Raw genomic sequence first — 26,019 nt, 5'->3', positions numbered from 1 at the left:
TTATGCAACGATATTCCCATATCACATTTTTAGCAAATTGAATGGTCCCACCTGTCACACTGTCAGCTTTGAAGTAAATCGATTCACAATACCACCAGTGGCATACATCGAGCCAAGCATTAGTGCCGCATGTGGCACAGAAATGTCCTAACTAGGGAAGCAAACTTAATCGATCCTGTTGATTAAAGCACTTAAGTACGGGAGAAATTATCAATCAAAGAAGGTCACTCGAAAGGGAAGTTTTCTCGCTGAACAAATATGATTTTTTATTGGGCGTTCCGCATTATAAGGCTGAAGACATTCACTCCGTGATCGGTACAGAAGCATTTGCTTAGCAGTCGGTCGTGCGTGCGAAAAACAACAAAAACAAAGGTGGATTAGAAGCGCGATAGATTCGGCTTTGCACGAAGTACTTACACTCAAAATCGTGTCACCATAAAGCGACTATGGCCCACCTTGCTAGCAGCAATCTTAAAATTTATCTGTGTAGTCGTCGCACCTGTGCACCAACCGAAAGCGTTGCTGCGAGCCCCTCCGCCGTCAACTTTGAGTCGCCGTTGAGTCTGAAGAACTGCTCTATGAGGTCCATATCCAGCCACTGAACACATACACAATCACAGGAAATAATGCTCGGTTCCAAGTACAAGCGAAGAACCCGGGGCGGAAAGCCCTGAATGCCAAACGACCTGCGTCGGGCGACGGCGACTGACTGCGTAGTACACAGGTTGCGCTCCTTCGACGCCTGCATCGCTGCGGCGGGTGGTCGTAGCTGGTGGTAGCAGATCGTGCCAGCTCTGTTGCTCGTACCGGAACACTAGAGCCGCGTAATATTCCTGCTGCCGAAGTTTATAAGCCCACGTTCGCGGCCAACGTATTTACACCAAGCCGACGCCCGACGCCCAGCGAACCTATTTCCCTCGTTCTCCTTCGGCGACCGGCCGCCAGGGCGGTGACACCGTCGCTGGAACTCCTCAATAGTCAACGCCAAGGCCACCGCGGCCAAAAGTCACTTCCGTTCAACCTCCATCTTGGCTCCTTACAAATAGCCTCAAAGCAGCTCGTTGCATGCGTTTGGCGGAGCTGTGAGGTCGAGGGTTAGACCGGCCCGTTCACTCTGTCGTCTGTTCTTTTGGTCCGCCGTGTGGATGCTCATTGCAGCCGGGCGGCCCGCGGGCCGCGCATCACGTGATCAATCGGTCCGCGGCCCGGTCCGTCGTGTGGATACACCTTTACAAGCAGCATCGAGCTTGTTGTTTGCAAGGTAATGATGTCAAGAGAGGAAACGAGGGCGCCACCAAAACATCTCGCCGCTAATAGGTGGTATTCACTAGATGCTATATTTGAAGGCGCTGTTTAGAGCGCATGCTCAGAACGAGCTCACATAAATAGGCTGCTAAGACCGGCAATCTTGATGGTGTCGAAAGCACGTCGCAAACGAACAGTGGAAGCTTGATATCAGCACGCGCTAACCAGTCGCGCACGCAGCTATTGCTGCCAGTGAATACCTCCTATTAGCGGCGAGATTAAAGCCCCTTGATAAAGGCGTTTTTTTACAAGTGCCGCCAACCATTGTTGCGGAAACGCGCGAGACACGTGCCACGAGCGGGTGCTCCGCGGCCATTCGCTTCCAGGGCCGCTCATTTCAGTGATGCGCCGCCATTCGCTTCCAAGGGCCGCTCGAGACGTGGGTCTCGTGCACTCGCGCATTTGGCGCTACTTGCACAACAAGCGCAAACATATCGAGGGGCTTTAGGCGAGATGCTTCGGTGGCGCCCTCGTTCGGTTACCTTTCGTGACGTCATTAGCTTGTGAACAACAAGTTCGATGGCGTTTGTAATGGGTATGTTGGAAGCCTGAAATCATAGCGCTCTCAAAGCAACAATGCCAACACCGTCGAAATTGACGTTCTTACATTCCTCTTATTTCCGTCGGTGAGACATCCTTTGCTGACGTCATAGTCAGCATTCGGCCAATAGACCATTTGCAATATTATCCAAGCTAATCCAAGCATCAAGGAGAATGCAGGGATTGGTGTTCCACGCGCCAGACGCGCACGCCTTCCCCGTATGAAAGATTCGAAGTAAATAACCAAAATAAAGCGTTGACGAACGCGCGTGCAAGATACAATTTGTATTAGGTTTTTGCTTCAGAAAAGTTACTATACTGCTGTGGCCAGCACGTGCGGCGCGTGGAACACCAATCCCTGCATTCTCGTTGATGCTTGGGAAACATAGCAATAGGTCTAGTGCGGTGGGCCGACCACAGCAACGCTTTCGATCGCTCACTTCGCCAATACTGTGTTCACCCTTAAGGTGAGACTGCAGCTAAAACTACAAGCTCGAGCGAGCCCGCGCTCCTGGCTTTGAGACATGCATTTTTAGTGAGAGTGCTCGTTGTGCGGAAGTACGCTTCAAAGCAGCGGCCTGCAGCTCTCGTGCTTGTGGCATTGGCAGCATCTCGGGTAGTACCTCCCAGCCGCGTGCATTTTGAACCGACGCCTAAAAGGTACCACTTTAGGCATGGTACCAGCTTAAAGGATACCATTTTAGGCGTGGTATCACCTTGAAAGATACCACTTAGCCTCAGAACGAGCTGAGCGGACGAATAGGTACAGAAATCTGAATATGCAAAAATCTGAAAAAGAATGCACGTCAGGTAAATAATGCATTAGAAGCTCCACCTACGCCTCGGGCACTCTACCTTCTAAGGTACTTCGGTGCCTCGTGAGCACGCGGAAGCAAAGCACGATGGAAGGCAACCAGCACGTGCTGGAAGTGGAACTTTTACTGCATTCTTTACCTGGCACGAATCCTAGCAACCCAAATATCAGTAAACAAATAATTATTTCTTTTCCCGCAGAGGCATTGCAATTCTGACTTTGATCATCACTCATCACAGTTGTTTCTAATCAATCAGGGGTCTCTTCGACCAGCACTAAGGTACTTTGTGTTCGAAATTAAAATTGACATTTTCACGAGTGAACCTTTTTAAACGCTTTAACAAACGTGTTGCATTTTTCTACCACATCCTTTTTTTTTTTGCCGCAGCTTGCAGTGTCGTAGGTTTTGTGCGCGGGTAATTCGACCCCATAGCTACGGCTGCGTAAAGAGAGCAGAAAACCCTTAGCTTTATCCTGGATGCATGACATGGAAAACGCGATAAATTTGTCTCTCGCCGTTTTGTTCGTCCCAATCAAGCAACTCATTATAAAACGCTACAAAATATTGTTTTGTGTTTTGGCAGGTTGTAGTTTATGTACTGGGCAGAGTACTACAACCACGTATCACAGTCTTTAGGACCAAAATTGACTTTTTTTTCTGGCAATCTCAGGCCGTAAAAAGCCCGAAGAAGTCCGGTTAGAGCCAAACTTGACCTTCTTTGGCCAGATTCTGTGTCCGCCTAACTCACCAAACAAGTACCAAAGTGAGGTTTTAGTGCCGGTAGTTCGATTGTTATCTGGCCATTGTGGGCATAACTCGCCAAACACGTGGTAAATATAGGCTTCACGCCTGGTTGTTTGGATTTTATGTGGCAGCTTTTGGCTTAAATTGCGAAACAAGTGCCAAATTTAGGCTTCTCGGCTTGGATCTTTGTTTCGTACGTGGCATCGTTCGATCAAGTCTGGCAGTTTCACAACCATGTGGTGAGCCAGAGAAAAGTCATAGAAAGGCCAAATAGACATTATCAGGCACTAACTAACGCCTTGGAGCAAAATCGCATTAGGTCCAGGTTAGACACCTATAGGATTGACAAGCTTGTGCGTTTCTCCGCACCCTCAGAAATAGGGGGTGTAGTACTTACACCCCTTGTCCCATATATAACACCCCAAAACTTCAATTCGACTTGCAGTTCATTGACGTCGAATTGTAGTTTTTGGGGTGTTATATTTAGGACAGGGGGTGTAATACCTTCTATTTCTGAGAGTCTGGCGTGCTGCCTGGGTACGCGGGTTGAACATGCATCGAAAGAAAGAAAGGAGAAACATTTTCCGAAGTTTTTTTTCTCCAAACCTTTCAGCTACGTTAAGCCAAAGTCTTCTTCTCTCTTTTTTTTTTTTAGGCCTCTTTCCTTTATCCTCAAGCGCGTCTATGTGAACCGTGCTATCAGGGTTGTATCGGACAGGCGCAATCGCATTATATGTAGGTGTGTGGAGAATGGCACTTGGAGTAAACCATAGTTCCTTTTAATGATGGGCCTCTCCCCACAAATGAGAGAACCGCTGATTTGTTGCGATTGCGCCATCAATTCGTCATGTTGCGCGAATTAGTTAATTTGCGCACCGAGCATGTAATTTTGTTAAAAACGTGCGCTGTAAACCTTTTCTTTTTTTGCGTAGAACGCACCATGTAACTGCGTTTGGGGTTGCGCGTCGAAAGGTTCCTAAATTGTCAAAATTAATCCTTAGCACTCCGCTGGGCCTTGCCAGATGCCATTTGTTTGTTTTGGCACGTAAACCCTCCACATTTCACTTTGTTGAAGACGTTACGCCTTTGATAAATGCAGTTTTACCATGACATGTTTTCTTGTATATACACACACGCAAAAAAAAAAAAAACAGTAATGTATTCGGGATTGAAAACACAGTGCTGTTGATACACGGGAAAATATCAGAAGCTGATTACTTGGTTTAAAGGTAATTCATAATTCAGAGGGAACCATTGTACTGAATATAAGTTTGGTTCTGGCGTTATCGTGTCCAGCAATTGTTTCCGTCTGAGGCTCGAAATTCAGTTCATGTGTTTATAAAATAGTCTGCTGTTGTTTTTTGTTTCTTTCGCTCACAGGCACGGAGGGATCGGGTACCGCTCCCGGCCTGTACCTACGGGATGATCCTGTGCTGGGAACCAAGCTGATGAACTACAGCGAACTGCGGGCTCCGACTGCTGAGAAGGCAGCCTTCCTATTGGACGCCGCCATCGCTGCCGCCGCCGCGGCCAATCAGCGTGCGTCATGCAGTAGCCCTTTTGGTCTTCTATATATATAACCAGATCTGTGTCAGCCTTCCCAAATAAAAAATGTCGCATACTTATCGTGTAGCGCTCATATGAAGTGACTCGCATCCGGTTTGCTAAAATCCGCACAGTACGATGGTATATTGTGGATATCTGATTTTTTTTTTTTACGAGCACCGTGCAGAAAGCACTTTGGTTTCAGACATACGAACTGTAAATTTGTGGAGACCTTGCCACAAAGCGTAGCGCATTTTCTCACGGTAACACCGAATTGCCGCCAAAATCTGTAATCCACCCCCACTAAAAAAATTTTTTTTAAGAGTTTGTTTAGTGTTTGCCTTGTGTATCAAGAGGTTACTGTATCATATTGATTTGATTGTGACCGTTACTGTAATTCTGCATCATAGCCTTAGTTGCTTTTGCGCCACAAAACCCCAATCTACTATCTACTACTACTAAATATTAGCCCCCCCCCCCCCCACCCCCCGCTTTCCCCTTTCCTTTTTCACGTCATATTTTGACGGACGCGCTGGAATGCGACATACTTTTAAAGCCTCTCAAAACACTGAAAACAAAACCTGCCTTTTGAACACTCTAACGTGCTCCTTTTGTCTCATGTTCTCGGATATTTTCGAGTTGACAATCATACATTACCACATATCAGGAGAGTATGCCCATTTACGCTGTACACTTTTGTTCTTTAAGCATACACGGCTGGCATCTTATCATCCCGACTAGAGCTCGGGGTTCCGACGACCCCGCGTGCTATCTTCTTATCTTCCTCAATTTCTCTTTGAACCTAGAAAAACTACGCCTTTTTGTTGTTGTTCTAATTATGTGTTATGTGCCAATGTGCAGGATCCGAGGAGGACGGCCGCAACACGCACTTCCTGTTCACACTCCACGTTTACCAATATCGGGTGGACAAGAGTGGTCGGGGAGGAGGTGGGTCTCGATATAATTTTTTTTTCTTTTTTCTTTTTTTTACAATTGAAGCTGCCGATATCGTTCGACAGATGGTGCATGCAGATGCCAAGTCAATGGTCCAACTGCTTCAGCGAAATGTTGCTGTGACCGCTCGTATTTCATTGTATGTGGACTATTTGAGGTGCACCGATATTTGATTCATATATAATATGGACTGATAAAAGAAAAATGCCTTCTTTAAAACATTAAAAAGGGTTATGCATAAACAAGACCAATTTATTCCTTTTCGCGAGTCTGTTTTCTACAGTAAAATGATGAACATTATTTTTGAGCTGAGAGACTCAATACGATGGCGAAATGCGGTATAAATATCCAGCCGCTTTTTTGCAAACACTGTTACGAGATTAATTGTTTTTTGTAATTATTTATGTAATTCTGATACCTTCGATGTACTATACAACCAAATTCGGAAGAGCAAGTTAGTCTTTAGAAGTGGGTGGGCTTTTGGTATAACAGAATGAAATAAAAATTTACGAATATTGGCTGGCGCTCTTGATAACTATCATGCTGGGTACCTGTAAAATGCTTAGCGAAGTAAAATCAACGAGACATTCCCGAAACAAAAGCTTCTGCATAAAAATGTTCTCACTCCTAATCCTGTCTGCTCCTTCTTTTGTTTTTTGTTTTGTTTTAGTGGCCGGCGGACGGAGTCGGCTGCATCTCTTCGACCTTGGAAGCTGCGAGAAAGGCAGCAAGGCAGGGCCTGGTGCTGGTCCCCTCAGCTTGTCCGCCCTGGGAAACGTCATCCTGGCACTCTTTAACGCGCAGAAAAGACTACCGTTTCGGTAAGCTGAAAAAACGAGAAACGCATTACCTCTCGGTGGCTAATATAGAGAGTTTTAGAATATCGTTCCGCTACCTCCGATAACAATACCCGATAATGATAATATGCATGTGCAAAAAAAAGAAAAAAAAAGGAGTGTCGGCGAAGTAGTGAGTTTGGCAATGGGATGTATCGGAACCATCTACTAAAACTTTGTTGTACGAACCATTCCAATAACCATCCTCTGTACTCCGCCATCTTTTTCTACTGGGCTGTGAGACACTTTCTGAACATGCGTAATCGCTATTTTCTGCGAAATATCAAGTGCCGCACCGCATGCCCCGTGGCTCGACATTTTGCGGCTGGATGGTCAGCGTCGATGAGGTTCCCACTAAGAAGCTGAATGAAAAGTCAAGACATTTTTCTTATCCTTTCTACGTTCTCTTTCATCTGTTCACCCCAGTCTCCGGAGGTCTCCAAATAAATACTGCAAAAGCATTTGTCTGTTCTCGCAAATGTATCCTGCTTCTACCAGGTCAGGTGTCTGATATCACGAAGGCAGCTTCTTGACGATCCGAACAATTTGGAGCCTGTTGTGTTCGTATTGCTCTTGCTTTTGTTGCCACGTATTTATAACATTTTTCTTCTTGTCCCTTGCCCACAAATTTGTTGTTTTTCGCCAAATATTCGTGCTTAATGGCTTCATCCCCCTCCGTAGAAAGAAACAAGAAACACCATTGGCAAACGCGCTAAATCTGCTTTGTTAATAATAGTTTTCCGCGCTGGAATGATCCGGACATCACGCTAGTTAAGTACTGTTCGATAGAGTGCCTCAGCATTTCTCACTCTCTCGCCACCTTTTGGCCAATGCACGAATCTGAAAAGTTAGGGTAGGCAAACACGCCGGGCAAAACACAAATAGGTGGCTAGTATTAGTGCACGATTGAGAGCATTTCTGGAATTACGTGAACGAATCGTCAATTTAACAAATCAAGCTAATCCAAACTTGTGCCAGCGACTCGTGGGCGCAGCCATTTTAATTGCGAAGGCCTTACGGCCGTATGAGTCATTCGTAATTCCTAAATTAGACGTTTTGATTCTTTTTACATAACATTATAGTAGACACAGCAGAGAAATTTTTGTTTAATGCAAGCAGAATGACGGAAAGCACTCCTTGCGTTTTCCGTTGCGCTCATTACAGTTAGCAACACTGGTCCTCTGCCACAAAATGGCCGAAGCGGAGTTGCCCTGAAGCGTAGCTTAAATATCTATTTTATGCATGGTAGAGAACATAATCAAGCATTACATGAGCGCTGTTGACAACGGATGACCAGATACCCCGATCTTTAAACCAATGACGTCACCAAACTACGGAATCCGTCTTCGCGCCCTCATTATATATGGCGGAGTCGGGTCCGGCATTAAGCCGGCTCTAGGACTACTCAGGCCCTGCAAAGCCGGCGGACCGGAAGCCATTGCTGCGCCCCAGTTCTCCGGAAGAGTTCTCGCGCTCGGCTCGTTTCGCCCTGGTCACGGTAATTAAATAATTAATCGCGAGCTGTTTAAAAACGGGCCCTCTCTGGAGACGCGTCCGCCTCGGCTGGCAACCTATGTCGGGAAGTGTGGTGGGGACGCAATTAACGCCAGGGGGCGCCGTCGGACGGCCAACGTCGCTCCGTTGGACGGAGCTGGGATTAATGAGCGCAGGCTCCGAGCGAATATTGCGACCGCGACTCGGGAGAAAAATCACCTGGGCTCTTTCTTAGGTTTGATGGTCAATTATTTCTATCCTCTTTTAATCCAGTCCTTTTTTTTTTCTTGTGGCGTTCGTCAAAATGTCCATCACAGGGCGGCTCTTTTGTCGTTTGTAGTTGGTTTTGGTCATTCTCTCAGGAGCCTAAATTTTGTGTTATCAGTTTTGAGAGCGAAGATTACGTGTGTCTTTTGATTGGGAAAGTAGAGTCACAGGGTAATCGATTTCTATATCAAGTTATTATCATATGTTTGTATTTTGTATGATTTTGAATCATCATCAATCTTGCAACAACCCGAATTCAGTTGAAGCGTACTTATCGATGGATAAACTGAAAGTCTAGACTCGCAAAACATGCGACAAAAACCACAATGCTTAAACGACTATCGAAAACTTGCAGAATTATCTTTAAATTTCACGAAGATCAATTGAAGGATTTTGTTATAACACAATTTGGTGTTATGTTCGAGTATTTGCAGAGTTTTTGCGAGTGTTCCGTACGTGGAGTAAACAGTATACCTATCGGGCGTTCTTCATTTTTACATTAGGTTCAGCTTTAATAACACCCGCATTTCAGGCTGAGTAGATGTTTCACTTCATTTGGGTCAACGTCAAAACATTCGAATAATTGTTGTTTGCTCAGAGAGTTATAATATTGCAAAACGCATATCTGAGCTTCATGGAGTGTGATGGGAAAATGCAAAAAAGAACGGCACAACATTCATGCTAGATACAATCTAAGATCTTTTCTTCATTTGGTCAAATCTTTCCATCTTTCTTCATGCGAATTTTAGTCAACCTTATTGTTACGATTAAAACAAAAAATAGTTAAACTGAAAATAAAGTAAAACGAAAACTTTTACTTAATTAGGTCACCCCGACTGCATGCTTACTAGATAAACCCTTCCTAGCATAAATTTTCTCCTTATAAATTAGGTAAAGTAGTTTGGGTCCTTCGGTAAAGCCATTGGTTCTCCTCTCAAAGCGCGAAAACTCTGAACGAATTCCTACCCAACTCACCAAAGAGTTCTGGACGCCATAAACCCTAGCAACAACTCCACCTCGTAGGAGAGTAAACTTGGGGAACGCTGTTCATAATGCAATTATAGTATAACCGGGGACGCACCACGCTCAAACTGCTGGATGGCGCAGTTGTGCGGTTTAAGAAGTCGCCCCTCCGCCCCTTTTTATGCAGAAAAGGTCCAGGAGCTTGCTTGTTAATGCAGTTAGGGCACGACCCTTTCAGGCATCCCTGAGCTCCCGGCGCCCTCTAAGGTCCGTTATTGCGAGTGCTTGGAAGATCGGAGGGTTGTTGGGTCAGGGAGAGCAGTGTTTTATGCCGAATTCGAAGTTGGAACAATCTTGACCAGAGGTCTTTGGGAGATGCCCGTTTGTTCCGCTCGTCAGCCTTAGGAGCCAACTCACCTTAGGATCCAACTCCGTTGGCTCCTAAGGTGATAATGCGGTGGGAGCTACGCACTCCCAGGACGAATCGACCGCCTCCTTCTCGTCATCTGACCCAGCTCTCTCAGAGTGGGTATGGGCGGGGGGGAGCTTGATCACGGGGCGAAAGGTGGACGTAGGATTGGCCCGAACTGCACGTAGCTTCCTCCGCGTTGTCAGCTTAGGGGGAACAGAGCGTAGTTGCAGTTTGGAGCTCAAGGAGGAGAGAAGGCCAAGCTTTGGGAGGATGCTAGGTGGCACGCGAGGAGCATGCCGCTCAGATAAGAAGGCCGGCGGAAGACGTCATCGTTGGTGGATCCTCGACCCGGTCGTGCATTACGTACCTAGTTGAAAGCATTGATTGTGAGCGTTTATTTGCTGGCTCATACGCCCAAAACCTTTAACCAGCGTGACCGTCTTTTTCATGTAGTTCGTTTTAGACATTAAATTCGGTTTTGAAAAAAACAGAATCGGAGAGGCATAATGATTTGTTCGACCTAAATTACTAGCTTTGGATTAAACCCACAAAACCCATAGTATGGAGATTTCGCCAGAAATTTTAACTTAGCAAGCGTAAACATCGTAGAGCGTGTTGTAACGAAGGGTTTTACGTGTGCAGAAGTGCCATCTAGTCTAATGACGTTGCCTGCGTCCGGTCTTTATAGACTACCAACCAGTCAGCGATATAGAGCGAACAAACTGCGAAATAGGATAGGGGATACAAGTTGACTAGAATAAACAGCATGTGGAACTGAGGACACGTAGTTTAGTGGCTATAGCCTCTCACATCTTATATTTAGAACTATAATCGAAATAGGTAATATAAGGAAAGAAGAGATGCCACCACATCTCTTTCTTGTAGTCTTCTAATAATATTTGGTTTCTTTCACTTCGTAGAGGTTTTCGGGAATCGAGATTGGAACATTCCGCTACATGAGCAGCAGGTTATTATGAAACTTTATTTTTTCTCTCATCCATAGTCCGAGGTTACCCGAACAGTGCGTTTTATTCTAAATTAAAAGTTCGATATTCCGCTTTGGTGTCCGACTCCAAGTCGCGACCTTTCTGTGAGTTGGCAAATGCCTAAAGCAGCATCTTCAGCACACAGACTCGCACAACTTCCCTACGTCGTCGATTCTCGCTGCCTCCCTTTCCCCGTGTCTTTTTCCCTCCCCCGGCCACGTCCATCAGAGAGCACCGGCTGCTGCCCCCGCCTGTCCGACGTGACAGAATGAAGCCCATCTTATTCTCGTTGGGGACGTTTCGGCTCGACGCAGCTCTCCCAAACCCTCCTCCTTTCGAAGTACGATGTCCACTACCCCTTATCCTTCGTTTAGGCACAAGCTGGACCATAGCGAAGGCTACAGCCCGGATGATCTAATCCCTCAGCTAGGGCACCTTCCGCGTGACTGCGATATTCAACTCGTTGGACCAATCAGACAACAATGATGACACACGTCATCGCCACAGCGAGACGGCAGAGCTAATCCCGTCGCGTCAAAAAGCCGTGGCAGCTTTACGAAGAATACGTGATACGATTAGGAATCTCGCGAACTTGTGTCGAACATGAAGTCGACCTGACTTGGCGAACGTTCGACCATTTAGCAAAGTTCGACGAACTTCGACTTATGGACATTGTAGATCGTACTTCTACACAAGAATTTATAAAGTAGCTTAATTTGTATTAAAAATATTACCAATGTTTTCGCATTCTAAAAACGAAAATACCTAATTTTATCGCTTTATCACTCTAATAGGGCGAAACATTAAAACGGTGTACCGACCAAATATCCGACTTCTCCTCCACGTGACGTCACCTCGTTTTCAAATTCGCGCGCATGCGCACAAAAGTCGAATATTAGTCGAAACCTTTTCTCCGGATCCGCGTTAGAATTTCGATGAAGTCCAAGATGGTCGAACTGGACCCTCGGCAGACTCGTGACATCTTGACAACGTGCAACCGTGCCTCAACTTCGGTCCATATGAAGGCAATCCGGAGGGACTTCGCCACTCTCATTCGCTTTTTTTTTTTCTCTCCTTTCCCATCGGAAACGGTCACGCTCATGCACATTTCCGTCGGGGAAACATATTGGCCCGAGCCTCCCGGACTTGGTCCCTTGGTGACCGTGTCAAAAACTTTCTCTCCGAGTGCGCGATCGGTACTGCGCGTCTCTGAGCTGGAACGACTGGTGGTGCCGTTCGGTCTTTTGTTTATCTCTTCGCTATCTGAGGTACAAGGGTTTAGATTTCTCGCTATAGAGACGACTAATGCTTGCGGCTCAGTTTGTATTCGAGATATAAGCTGGTATTCGATGTATGAAGGTATTTGGTAAAGGTAATATATGTATAAAGCCATTGAGGTGTAAGGTTTCGTATATTTTGTAGTCAAGACGGCGTATGTCTTCGGTTGAGCTTGTATCTGAGGTATAAGGTTTGAGGTGTAAGGCTAGTTTAAGTATAAGGTAATGCTTTTTTTTTTTTTTTTTTTGTCGTGGCGGCTTATGGTTTTTCTGCATTTGGAGCTTGAGATATAGGTAGGTATTTGAAGTATAGGGCTGTTTACGGTATAAGGTTATTTGAGATATGATTTCTTGTAATCGAAACGGCGGGTGTCTTGGGCCCAGTTTGTATTTGAGGCATAGGGTTTGAGGTACTCTAAGGTTACATGAGGAATAACTTATAGGTTTTGGATTCCTTGTAATTGAGACGGCGGTTGTATTCGGAAATTCGGATATATGGATATTTGAGGCATAAGGATATTTGAGAAATAAGGTTGCAAAATTTTTGTAATCGAGACATCGGATCAATTTCCCGTTCAGTTTGAGCTTCAAACATACGCTGGTATTTGAGGGACAAGGTTTCTGGTTCCTTGTAATAATCGCGGCTGATGTTCTCGGCTTAGTTTGTAAGGAAAGTATAGGTTCCGGTGTCTGCATACGTCGCGCGTAAAGTAATGCTCAATTTCTTTTTTATATAAACCAAATACAACAGAGAGCTGCTAAGAACCAAACTTTCATTTAAATGTAACGAAAGCAACACACTTTTTCTTAGGCTCTCCACCTGCTATCCCCCTCTCCGCTCGGCAACGTACGCATGCGCACGTTGCCGAGCTTTGATTTGAGAGTGAGGAGCAGTTGCTCTTCACTCTCAAATCTAGGCTCAAAACCCCTTCACCCTTCTTAGCACTGCCGTCTGGTTGCGAACAATTTATATTGTGTGCAGGCTTGGTCTCTTGAACTTAGATAGCCGTTTATAATAATAAAAAGGTGTATTTGGCAGGTCTGTGAGTAGTCTGTCTCGGTCCGTCCAGACAGACAGAGGAACAATCACATACTTTCGTCGAACAGGACTGGGTAAATTACGAAGCTGGAAATAGGCTTAGGCTTAAAAGCGTGGTTTGCGAGTGAAGTGGCAATGAGCGTCACGTTTCACGTCTTACGTCCGTCATGCTTAACGTCCCATTGCAGACTTTATTTTTGAGGGACCGTCTGCTATCGTAACCGGAATCGGCCGCCGCTCCCCCGACGCGGCGTACGCCATCTGTCGGCAGCACATCTCACTACGCGTGCATCGTCTGCGAAGTGACGGCGTAGATTGCCCAAAACAGGTTTCTGTTTCTCCTTTTTTTTTTCTTTGGAACGAAGTCCGTTCGTTCGTTGTTTCTTCACTGTAAACTTCCACCACCTGCTCGCAAGATTAGTAAATCGCAGCGCGATACGTTGAGAAACCGATTTTTGCGGGCCATCTGAAGTGCATTACAAGCGTTAGTTTAACATGCTGTACAACCACTCACTTTAGCTGACAGATCTGCGAATGCCGCTTTGGATCGTATAGTGGCGTTCCCTCCCTGTTGCGTCAACCCTGCAAAGAGAACCGGTATGCCGAGAATCTTTCTAACACTGTGAAACCCACGAATGGCGCAGCGCTGTACGATTCGAATCATGTCACACATCCATATGGTTATTCACATACCGTGCACTGTTAGAAAAACTTTTTTTTTAAGAGTAGAATTGCGAGTGCTGTGTTTTTCTCAAAAAGTGACGTACAGTTTCGTTCGTTTCTCTCTGCCTCCGAATATCTTCTTTTTTTTTTTTTCGCGATAACTTACGATGAGGTAAGCGTGTTGAAATGAAACGCGGACAATTCGTATTGACTTTCTTGTCAACGCCGATGTCAAACTGATACACCGAAAAAAAGACATCTTGTCATTCCTATCTTACGAAGTGTTAATTTTGTTCAACGGCTTTCCCAGAAACATTTCGGAGTGGTTTCTCTGCTCCAAAACTCAAAGTGTCACTTTTCTTGCTTCTAGTTTGTCAATGCGGACGCGCGCTCGCCGTTTTTCGACACTTTCCCGCGCGTCTTTGGTTTTTGTTGTATCTTTCTCTCTTTTTTTGTTTCCTAATTTTTTTATACTCTTTTTCCCGTCTTTTTTTCCCCGCCACTTTCCGCTGGTGCGCTGGTTTCGACTTTATTGGCTCTGATGCGTATACTTGACTTGGAAGCGACGCCAGCGACACAGACGCCTAGGCGCTGTGTGTCTCCGCGTAGCAGGCGTGGGGAGGACGACATCTGGCGGGAATTGATTTGGTCTCGAAACGCTTCTGGTCTGGCTGTTTATTGAGACGAGCAAGTCTATACTCGCTGGCAGTTGGCTCCGTTTGTAACGCGCTACTTTTTTTTTGTATATATATAAAAAACAAGAAAAAAAAACACTACGACGCTTTTTCTATACATATCGTGCGTCACTCTTCATTTTGTTGTCGAGGTTTAGATTTTCGCTATGGGTGGTTTTTCACTTCTTTCCCTTAACGTCTAACTCATATTTCCAATCGGCCCGTATACAGTCATCTGCATGCGGCGCACCAGTGCGGGAAAGTGCGCGTTTTTCCCGCGCTTTTTGTTTGTATTTTCCCGCCTCTTTTTAGCGTTTCTGACGAAGGGGGCATATTCTTTCGCTTTCGGTTTTCAGCCTTTTGTTGTCTGTACTTTAAGGCTGTCTAAGACGATGTCTGGAAACCTGCCAGTACTTGGATTTTAAAACATGCTGTTTTTTTTTACCTTTTTTACTTTGTTTCTAGGAAAGGCTCAGATAAAAAACAAGAAAAAAAAATAAAAGAAAAAGCCTGTACGGGGTACATCGTGCCAGTGGGGTCGGAAAAGAGGCACCTCGAAAAGGTAGAATTCATTCTGCGCTCCGCCTTTTGTCTACACGAGTTACCGTTTGAAGCCGCTTTCGGAAGACGCCAAGTCTGCGGATGAAAAGGCAATCTGTGGGATATTTGCTTTCCTGGATGCAAGTGCGTTATATCATGATACTATTTATTGACAGTATTGTAGCTATGTTGTCTCATATTTACTCGACGTACTTATCCTTGCCTGTTCGTGTTTTTCTATTCTTATTTAGGACTCGTGACGTTGAATGGTCTATTGCATACCTCGGCAAACCTGACTCATGAGAGCCCTCACTCAACCTCACTCACCCTCATCTTCACGGGTGAGGTCAGGGTGAGTGAGTTTCTGAACCAGGAAAATTCGTGAGGGTGAGTGAGGCTCGTGAGGACTGTGAGTGCGTGAGGGCCGTAAGGGCGGTGAGTGCGTCAGGGGTGTGAGGGCCATGAGTGCGTGAGGGCGGGCGTGAGGGGTATGAGTGCGTGAGAGCCGTGAGGGTGGTGAGCGCGTGAGGGGTGTTAGGGCCATGAGTGCGTGAGGGCGGTGAGTGTATGAGTCGCATGAGGGCCGTGAAGTGCGTGAGGGGAGTGAGGGGTATGAGTGGCGTGAGGGCCGTGAGGAATGTGAGGGCCATGAGTGCGTGAGCGGTGAGTGCGTGAGGCCTCCTTCAGACGGAGCAACTTTCTCAGCAATTTTGGTGTTTCTGGCAGGTTGTTCCCTAGCTTTCCCTAGATCGATACGAATTGCTGAGATCGGGTCCGGCTCGAAACAAGCGAGCGACACGGAGCAATTCTAACACGTTTGAAGCGGCTGCATCTAATCAGGGACACGATATTTTCGCGTGATACCTCGTACCGGTGATGATGACAACAAAAGACTTGGTTCTGGTTTGAAAGTGATCGTTTTGGAAATCAACTGTTTCAGAAGGATGCATTAGTATTCTCAACAAGATTTGAATGCATAAAAACACGTTTATAGCACGTAATTGTGTGTCTAAATAGTGCATGAAAAATAAAATTTCATGATGATGATGGCAAATTGCAGAAATTGGTTGCTGCGTGTGAACGCGGCGGTTCGTGTCGTTGTTGTAGCGACGTCAAGTTTCCGGGCAACATTGCCCCCTCTGAGGTGGGCCTGAGTGGCGTGAGGGCCATGAGTGCGTGAGGGGCGTGAAGGGTATAGGTGCGTGAGGACCGTGGGGGCGGTCAGTGCGTGGGGGGTGTGAGGGCCACAAGTGCGTGAGGGCCGTGAGTGCGTGAGGGGCGTGAGGACCATGAGTGCCTGAGGGGCGTGACGGGTATGAGGGCCGTGAGTGCGCGAGGGGCGTGAGTGAGTGAGGGCCATGTGTGCGTGAGGGTCGTGATGTTCAGTGAGGGTGAGTGAAGGGCTGCAGGTGAGTGTGACTGTGAGGATGAGGGTGGGTGAGGGGCTGAAGGTGAGTGTACCTGTGAGTGTGAGGGTGAGTGAGGGGCTGAAGGTGAGTGTGGCTGTGAGGGTGAGTGTGAGTGATGGCGACCTAGAATGCCGACTTCTGGTCCACTGTGCCTGTTGCTGTTTATTATACGCGCACTTTATCAACGACTCTTCCAATTTATTTCACCCGAAATACATTCTTCCGGAACTATTGACCGCGAGCTCTACATGTTTAAAAGTTGAAATTCTTCCCGGTATGACCTCTCTACAGATGCACACTATATAGGGGTTTGTTTTCCTTTAAAGATGGCTCATTAGGACGAGGCGTCAAGAATTTGTGAATGACATATTTGTGCTAATGATGGTCCCTGTATGAAACAAGCTTTTACTTTTGCGCGCTAATAACCCTACTGAAAAAAACCATTTGGCGCCCATATGAAAATAAACGGGTCCATACCGGTAACCGTTTAACCATACGGGTCACCAGTTTGTCAAAGGGGTCGCCCGTATGGCTCAAAGAGGTCCCCCGTATGAGCCATAACGGTCACCTATTTGGCAAACGGGTCGCTCGTCTGGGCAAATGGGCGACTCGTTTGGGAAAAGTTGTCGCACGTTTGCTCAAACCGGCGACCATGTTGCAAACTGCACCGGTTTAATCAAACGGCTCTCCGGAGCCCGTTTGATATTGAACGTACAGATCGGCGGCGTGGGCACGCCTAGCGTTTCAGCCGTGGCAGCCAATGTTTTCCGGAAGGCTGGGAGCGCCGGTTCATCGATTTCAGATCGTCCGCGTAATGCAAGTAATTATATTTATATTTCAATTGCGCTGATTTTCGATTATACTGCAACGAAAACTAACACCTTTTTTTTTTTTTACGTAAACGCGCGACGTTGGTGAGCCGATATTTTTGACAGACCTTTAACTTTGTCCATCTTTGTTGCCTCAATTTACTTATTCAGCTCGAATCTCTCTCGCAGAAGACGCGATCGCGTGAAAGAATGTACGTCTAGACTCCGTTTCACTTTAATTCAAGACGCAGCGAAGGTAGCACGCGTACACGCGGCTGCAAGAACATCGAGCATTGCGAGAGCACGCCCGCCGTTGCAGCACTCAAACTACGAGCTTGCGCTGAGCTCTTTCTTCGCTCGGGCGCAAGCCGAGCTTCTGGCAGCCCCGCCGCCATTTCCAAAGTTCGAGCGCGCGCGCGTTTGTTCTTCGGGACTACAAAAACGCATCTCCCTGGAATGCCTGGGGAGAGGGAGAGGGGCTGTCCCGGTGGTCCCAGCGCCTTGACCTCGCCCCCTCCCTCCTCTCTTGTCACCCCTGTCACGTGACCCACAGCAGCGCGCGAGCTACACGCTGATAAGCATCGAGATCCGGAAGGGCGCGCCTTGCAGCCGCTTTTTTCTTTGTCTGCTTGTTGTCAGTTGCTGCTCGAAGTTCGCTCGGCCTACCTGCTTCAATCTGTCGCCTAACCCTGCGGTCTTATTGGGATGTCTCTCGACAACGTATTGGATGTGCACCAAAGCTATCAGTGTTCGAAAAGACCCACGTGTATGTCGGCAACGAGCGAGTCTTCAAAGAAGTCGCAAATTCTCGCGGTTTGGCTGGGTTCGGCAAATGACAGCTTGTGCGCGGCATCGTGTTGAAACTTCCAAGGAGCCGTTCCCTCTCGTTTGTGTTTGTGTGGTTGTCCTGCTTTGACCGTGTCGACAAATATCACGGATTACCTCTTTCAAGTCCGCTATTGTTATGGTAAGTGCACTGCAACCTACGTGTTGGCAACGATTGACCGTTATTCTACGCGTACTCTTCTAAATTATCTAAAGAATTATGCAGCGCCTATTCGCGCGGCAGCCAGGAGAATAATTTCCCCGAAAGTCTACCTGTATAGTGTTCACAGATCGCTTGCACGTTTGTACTTGTCTACAGAAGAGGTAATAAACTTCGAGGAGAATTGAAAACAATCTTTTGTGTCGGTTTTCCTGTCCACTTAGAAGCACCTACGCGAGTGCATTTGTTCTACGTGTTTTCTCCATGTTATAAATACGTTTTTGAGTTTCGGGACGTCTTAAATATGTTTAAAATAACCAACCTCCCAGACGATACCCATTTAGGGCTAGCGCATAATTTGCCATTTCGAAGGGCACGTTCAAACGTGTGGTCACGTGCCATGTCGAACGGGTACTCGTACCATACGGCACCCGTATCAAACGGGCACCTGTATCAAACGGGTACCGTTTCCAAACGGGTACCCGTTTCCCATAATCACGTTTCATCCAAACGGATCGACAGGTTTGATTTCAAACGGGCGACCAGTTTGCCACCCGTTTGAATTTCAAATGGTTTTTTTCAGTAGGGAAAGCAGAATTTTTTTTTTTTTAGCTGTGTTGGAGAAGTTGGAGAATTGTTTTCCAGGCGCGGACTACGCATCATGTGCAGACTATGTACACCGGGTGCGGATTATCTCAGGAAAGGCTCTTTTCAACTGCTATATCCACCTGCGGACTGTACATCGGGAGCGGGCTATAGTCCATAAAAGAGAAAAAAAAGGCAATAAAAGCAAAACAAGAAATTTACGGTTGAAGCATAACGCCCGTATTAAAATAAAGCGTGATTTGGATCTAATCAACAGCCGGGGAAAGAGTATGCACCATTAGATATTTCTATTTCATCTCCTAGAATAACGTGAATCTATGAAACTCGCAACTCAGAAACGAGACACAGGTAAAAATAATACACACAAACACACAAAAACCCCAAATGGCTGATAACTTGTAGCAATATATTTGTTTTTCATCGGAATTTATTAAAACAACTTATACTAAACACGACGAAATGTAGCACGATCAAACAGGGAATGGCAGGGCAAAAATAAACGTTAAAAAAGGGGGAAAAGGGGAAAATTGAGAAGGAGCAAAAGAAAGGCACCCGGGAATAGTTGTTCCCTAAGGAACGCGGGAAAGGAACGGCGCCGGCCCCAAAACGAACGGCGCGATAAGTAAAACAGTATGACCGTTATTAGTTCCAAGCCGTCGATTCGTATCGCGGTACCTTGGCGTTCCTTTTTTCTCCCCCTCTTTTCGTCTTGTTTGCGCTACGATTGTAGTTATTTCATCGGGTATAGGATGTTGCGTTGCATTCTTCTTCTCTTTGAAGCAGTACGGATATAAATATACATACACAAACACACACTTCACGTCAGCTTACGATGATCCGTAGCGAACGCTACAAGCCGATCCCAGCCAATACAACGCTGTAAACCAATGTCACGTGACTGGGTGAACCGCACGTCGCCGTACGCCTCCTGAGGGTCACGTGAAACTCACGAGGCTTTGGATTGGCTTGGATAGTTGTAGCGTCCTCTACGGTCCATCGTAAGGTTACACAAATTTTGACGGCATTGCGTTTTGGCTCCACTGTGTATGTGTTTTTTAGGGGTTGGACGGTCGGCTCGCGCGACTTTTGGCACTAATGGAATCGGACGTGTAGGAAACGTAAGACCGCCAACGTTCGTGCTTTCGTTTATTATTATTATTTATTGCGCTCCTACTGATTAAGGAATGCCTTGTACGTACGCTTGTGGAACTGTGATTCTGCTTCCCTCCACCGGGCTTTTTTTTTTTATTTTATGGATAGGGATTATTTCCGCTCTCGTAGTTTTGTTGTAACATTACGTTACTGCGTAGCTGTTTGTTTCGTATAGTTTTTATTACAAGAAGGGGTTTGGCGTCTTGGAGACTGGTCAGTTCTATCAGTCAACCGATACATTTACACATGTGTCCTATATTAAATATGATTTTAACGTACCTCTGCTTGCGTAGTCGTTTATATGATAATTTGGTAGCAAAAAAAATGGAACTGTGAGTTTATATAATAAATATAAAGTGTTACTTCGTAGATAAACAAAGTTAAACAAACAGATGCCAATGGGAAGTTTATGATAAACGATTATGTCAGCCTAACGTTACTGGTGTATTCAAGTCCTCCGTTTTAATTTTAATTGTACTTAACCACCTGCATATTTCTGATGCATGTTCTCTCGACAAACGCATTGACAACAAGGATGCCACATTTTATAAAATATTCAAGGGATTCAAGAGTAAGTAAAAAAGTGTTATACAATTTTTTTACACCACACGGAAGTAAAGGAAGAAAAAAAGATTGTAATTGGTCGACAATATGAACTTTAGTACTTTCTTTCTTTCTTTATTATATGACAAAAAAAAGGGGAATTTATTACACTGAGTACATTGTAATAGCCCTTTCAATGCCTATTGTTTTCTAACATTACGGGGGACACCGGTATGCAAAATCAACTTGGCGTAATTGCAGCGCACTAGTGCCAATATCTTGAGTGCTGAAGGCCGTTACTTAAAATTCAGCATATGCTTATTCCTTGAAAAACACTCTCTGGGCATTAAACATTGCCGTTACACAAATTCATGAAGGTCACTGAGACATGCCTTTACGGCAGATGTGTGAAAATCGTCCGGCTTTCTATACAGATTGCTGGATGCTTAAGGTTAAGCTCACTTGATTGTGCGACCGTAGTTTCGGATGCATAGCCGCCGAATTCTTGCTCCAGCAAATCTTTCTTCCCATCCACGGTGGCCAGACCCGTCTTCGAAGCATGGATGCTGGCAAACATGCATACGCCTCGCTCTCGAACTCTCGTCGTCCCTCTCCCAAAAGCGAAAAAAAAAAAAATAACATGGGGTCTGTTCCGGCCGCTGTCTCCGATGTGTCCGATCAGCTTTGATTGAGGGAGAGACGGCATGCGACCCGAACGCTGGCTTCATTCCCCCTTTCCCTCTTTCCTGCGCAGCGCCTCCCCAGAGTCCCTATCCAATTACAATCACGTCGCCTCAGCATCAGCCGCAGCAGGCTTTCTCTTTGATTCTTTCCGCCGTGTGGAAGCTGCAAGTCCCTCGGCTCTTGACGCCCTTGATGCTACTTTGTCTCTGGTGGAAGATTTTTTTCTTTGTTTCACTTGGTTCCGAAGTTTTTTTTTTTGTTTGTTTTTATGCTTGCTTTTTTGTATTGCTACGTTGCTTGTTGTCGTTCGAGGTCTCCGCTGCCGCTGGATGCACCGTTCCGTGCGACCGCGCTCACTATGGGACCGTGTAGCCCCGTGCAGAGCAGCACGGATATGTCTCGGCTTCCGACTTTGTGTCTTCTTGTCTTCCGGTCGTCTTCGGGACCGCGAAATGCGCCTCAGAGATGCGCCTTGGAGGGACGGCGGAATAGTCCGCAAAGAGGCGCTTTGAAAAGCTGACAAAGGAGCCGAATTGAAGTGCTGCTCTGACTAAAGCCGTTTGATGTGTCGTCCTCTCGAGTTTGGATAAAAAAAATAAAAGGGCAATCTTCCGTTGGGATACGATCAATGCAATGGCGGACGCTAGTGCGTTCAGCAATGCGTTCAATTACTTTATTCACAACAATAATGATGCCAAAACTTTTAAGGCATTACCGTCGTATCGTTGTTTCTTTGCATTGCAAAGTCAGTGCGTTTGTAGGTGAGGAACATTGCCGACACTAGCCTTGATCGACTCACGTGACCGCTAGAAATTGATGCGAACTTGGATCGATGAGCGCTCCGCATATTCTAGATATTAATATGCCTGGTTTCAAATAATCTCTAATCTGGCACGCAGTGAACTTATAAAATATAAATAAAAAAGAAGGGCTCAGCGCGCATACAGCACAAAAATACACACACGGAGCAAAGATACAGCTCAGTTACAGAGACATAGAGAGATCGACGAACCGGCCTGACGGCTTCATTCAGCTCAGCAGTAATACGTCCATTCAGCTTGTGTTCTTTCTTCTTACACCGTCTTTGAAGTATTTAGTCTGAAAGCCACTATTTATGTTCCCCGTTCAACTCTAACCTGACAATGCGGCAGGAGCTATTCGTTCTCCGGGCTAATCAACCGCTTTCTTTTCCATCACCTGATCCTACTCTCCGCGCGTGAGTGTGGGCGGGAGCGCGATCGCATTGCGAAAGATAGACCTAGAACTTGTCCAACGAGCATGTAGCTTCCACCGCACTGTCAGCTTACGGTTAAACCGGGTATAGGTACGACTTTCTTAAGACCGAAGTGCCCCAAGGGTGTACTCGTACGCGGTGCTCGAGTGTTCGGTGTAACATTCATCGTCCAGCTACCAGGTCGTCTCATTAAAACCGGGCCCCTTTCACGGTCCGCCCAACTTCGATTGCGGTATACGGAATGGTCGCAGGAGTGTTCGGATTGCATCTTATTCTGCAACCAACACAGAAAGGTGCCCGCGGTTCGATGAAGACCTTGATCAATAGGGAACGAATTCTGCGTCCACAATGGTGAGGAGTTTGAAGAGGCAGGAGCCTGGATGTGGCTAACAAATTGGACGATTCCGTTGCGTCAGCGCATCGTAGCGGAACGTGAAGAAAATCAGCTAACTAATGATCCAAAACGTCGAGATTGCCTCTACTTGGTTCATCGCTTAAATTAATTAGTAAAATTGGCCGTTCAGTTAACTGCGGGAAGCGGTCAGGCGTTTGGTCCTCCTGGGACGGTTGAGTTGGTACGGTGATTTGGTTGTTCTCTCCAAATACCCCATTAGGTGCCGTTACGTTGCGCAAGTTTCCTCTCAAGTTAAGACGTTAGGAGCGATTCTTGGTTGCTAAACTTTGTTCCACTGTATACGTCAGAGAGTGGTCCAAGACTAGCAGATGAAGAAACAGACGCACTGACTAAGGTAGTAAGATCAAAGCGCATTCGCATTGCGCTCTATTTGTTTAGCCGCTCATAAAACGCGCAGCGCGCAGAAACCAGATAAAAGACGACATACGCCGTGATGTAATTGACAGGTCACATCGGCTTTTAGTGTCGGCCGTGCTCCAACCTATGGGTAAAGAAAGTATACAGGCAGGTGGTTGAGATCGTGCTACCGAGCAACACACTGTATATAAACAAGCCCTTGTTTTGTTACACTGGGTGTTGGCACTGCGCGTGAGCAGAAGCCAAATTCGTCTGAGGGGTAGCATCTGCGCATGCGCAGCGACGACAGCAGCGCCACCGCAGTGGCGTGACGTGAGAGTCTTGAGTGGGTATATACCTTGTTTAACCCTAAGTCCGAGCGCAGTTGGCGCTACAATTCGATGGAGCCAATCAAGCAGCACCGATAGGGGATCGTCACTAGATAGATGGATGCTAACGGCTGCACCGTTGATAACGGTCGGTAGCTTGCGCCACCTTGCTCGTCATTTTAGTGCGTTTGTTATAACCTACTGAATCAATCACGCAGTACGTTCTTCGACAAACGGAATGTGAGAATTTCAGTCAGCCGCCTCTTTCCCCTCATGATACTTCCTGTGGTCCCGTTTAGACAGGCCTTCCACACCTGTTGATGTCAAAATTATTGGGATGATGAAGTTTTAAGGAAAACACGAAGTTGGGAATTTAGCGAGGTGTTTATGCTGTGCTACTTAGCATACAAAGGGGTATTGGTCGTCATACCGGAGTAATACAAAATGAAAGACGTTTACAACTCCCTCTAATGCCGAATTAGAGCGCATCTCTTGAGAAGGAAGAGGGGTGGGGAGGGTACGGACGGGAGGAGGAGGAGAGAGGAGGAGGAGGGAGGAGGAGGAGGGAGAATGAGAAAAGAGGAGGAGAGGTGCAGAAGTAGGGAGGAGGGGAAGGAGGGAGGAGGGGGAGGAGGGAGGAGGAGGAACGATGGAAACGTCCCATGATACGACGCGCGGGATCCTAGTGACGTCACTCGTGACGTCACGGTGACGTCGTTATGGGAGTTGTCCCATAACTCGAGACCCGCGCGTTGCATCATGGGACGTTTCCCATAATGGAACGCGCGGAACCCTCGTGACGTCACAAGGGTCCGGCGCGTTGCATTACGGGAAACGTCCCATAATGTAACGCGTGGGTCACGAGTGAGACCCGCGCGTTGCATTATGGGTCGTTTCCCATAATGCAACGGGCGGTTACGCCGACGCCGAGGGCCACGCCGACGGCGACGTTGCTCAAGCCGTAAACGGGCGCCTAAAAGCTGCACCCTAAAACACTCCAAGAAGTCTTTCGCTAAACGCTCATTTAGCTAACCACCTGGGCTCATCAAATCTTTGACGAACGTACTAAGGAGCGGTGCTATGGTGGTGGTTGTTTGTCCTCTCATTTGGCCGGAAGTTCGCGGGGACGTAAATTGCCAACGGCGCCTCCGTACGGCGGTTTAAAAAAAAAAAAAAAAAGGTGTACATAATTTTTTTTTTGCCTTCCAGGGAGTCCAAGGTGACGCAGCTGTTGAAGGAGGCCCTGGGCAGTGTTACGTGCAGGGCCGCCATGATTGCGCACGTCTCGCCGCTGCCGTCCAGCTATGCGGAGACCCTGGCCACGGTGCAGCTCGCGTCGAGGGTGCATCGGATGCGCAGGAAGAAGCTCAAGGTGCGACCTTGTGCCGCTCATTAAAGCGTGCCAGCATACCGAGCAGCGGAGTTTAAGAATTACGCATTAAATTACAAGTATTTGCAAACCATATCCTACAGATGTGCTGGTACAGTTCCTTGTAGTCGCCCTTTTTTTCTGGTTTCACTGCGGAAGTCATTTTTTTTTACGTTCGTTGTTTTTCCACCCTTTTGAAGTAACTTACATTGGGAGAAACTGAAGGAGAGGAGGAGATGAGGACGCGCGGGGCGCCAGATTGCCGAGCTCCGATTGGAAGGCTAGGGGGTTAAGACGCAAAACTAGCCGCTTTCGTTTCTACTCAGTCTTCGAACGCGGCCTAACGCTGAACGCCAGCGCTCGGCGTTCGAAGACGAGACACTGCGCAAGGAGCAAACGACGCTCTTGTTCGCTTTTATTGGAGAAAGACAGTGTAGAGACGCAGACAGCCATCTTTTCCGTCTACCTCCTAATCCTTCCAATCAGAGCTTGGGACTCTGACGCCACTGCATGGTCTCATCCCCTCCTATCTCCGTATAATAGGTCATGTTCATCAATTCTTTATTCTTTTTTTTTAGAATCTTCTTGTTGATGTTACTCGATGTGACTGACGAAAAGGTCTCAGCTCATAGTTGGCGCAGGGTTACAGGAAACTCTTCTGGACCAGAAGAGTTTCCTGTAGCCCTACGCCTGTGGGGTACCAGAAGTTCTGGTACTCCACTGGGGAATTTCTCACTTCCCTTTACCCTTCTTGATTTGTAGTATTTATTTGCGATATTTCACATTTGCCCATGAACATAACGTTTTAGTACCGGAATTCATGGTTCATGCTGAAAAATCACATTGTAGTTCCTTGTAATAGGAATTCATTGAAGGCAAAAATATAATCCATCTAACGAAATGGCCCGGCTTGTTTTTTTTTTTTTTTTTTTTTTCTTTAATTCTGCCTTCTACAGATAAGGGCCCAGAATCTAGCCATAGATCAGAATTTATAAACAAATTATTGCCATTCGCGTCTTAAAAAAAAAGCGATCTTGATTTCTGTTGAAAGGGATTCGACTGCCTCTGTTTTTACAGCGAATAACTTCTTGCTC

At 46.5% G+C, this 26,019-nt stretch overlaps 1 protein-coding gene across 2 annotated transcripts in view; it reads left to right on the top strand.

Annotated features, from left to right (window-relative positions):
• Positions 1-4,804: 4,804 nt before the first annotated feature.
• LOC8029628 overlaps positions 4,805-26,019 on the top strand; it is a 39,570-nt gene continuing 18,355 nt past the window's right edge. For both annotated transcript variants that reach the window (XM_040211400.2, XM_042288058.1), the window contains exons 1-4: positions 4,805-4,943; positions 5,811-5,897; positions 6,574-6,724; positions 24,766-24,928. In XM_040211400.2, the coding sequence (XP_040067334.2) occupies positions 4,853-4,943; positions 5,811-5,897; positions 6,574-6,724; positions 24,766-24,928 (492 nt within the window). In that variant the 5' untranslated portion in view covers positions 4,805-4,852. The remainder of the gene's footprint in view (positions 4,944-5,810; positions 5,898-6,573; positions 6,725-24,765; positions 24,929-26,019) is intronic.

Source organism: Ixodes scapularis, unplaced genomic scaffold (assembly GCF_016920785.2).
Source record: "Ixodes scapularis isolate PalLabHiFi unplaced genomic scaffold, ASM1692078v2 PGA_scaffold10__122_contigs__length_95168666, whole genome shotgun sequence".
Taxonomy (NCBI): Eukaryota; Metazoa; Arthropoda; class Arachnida; order Ixodida; family Ixodidae; genus Ixodes; species Ixodes scapularis.
This window is presented reverse-complemented; position numbering and strand designations above follow the sequence as displayed.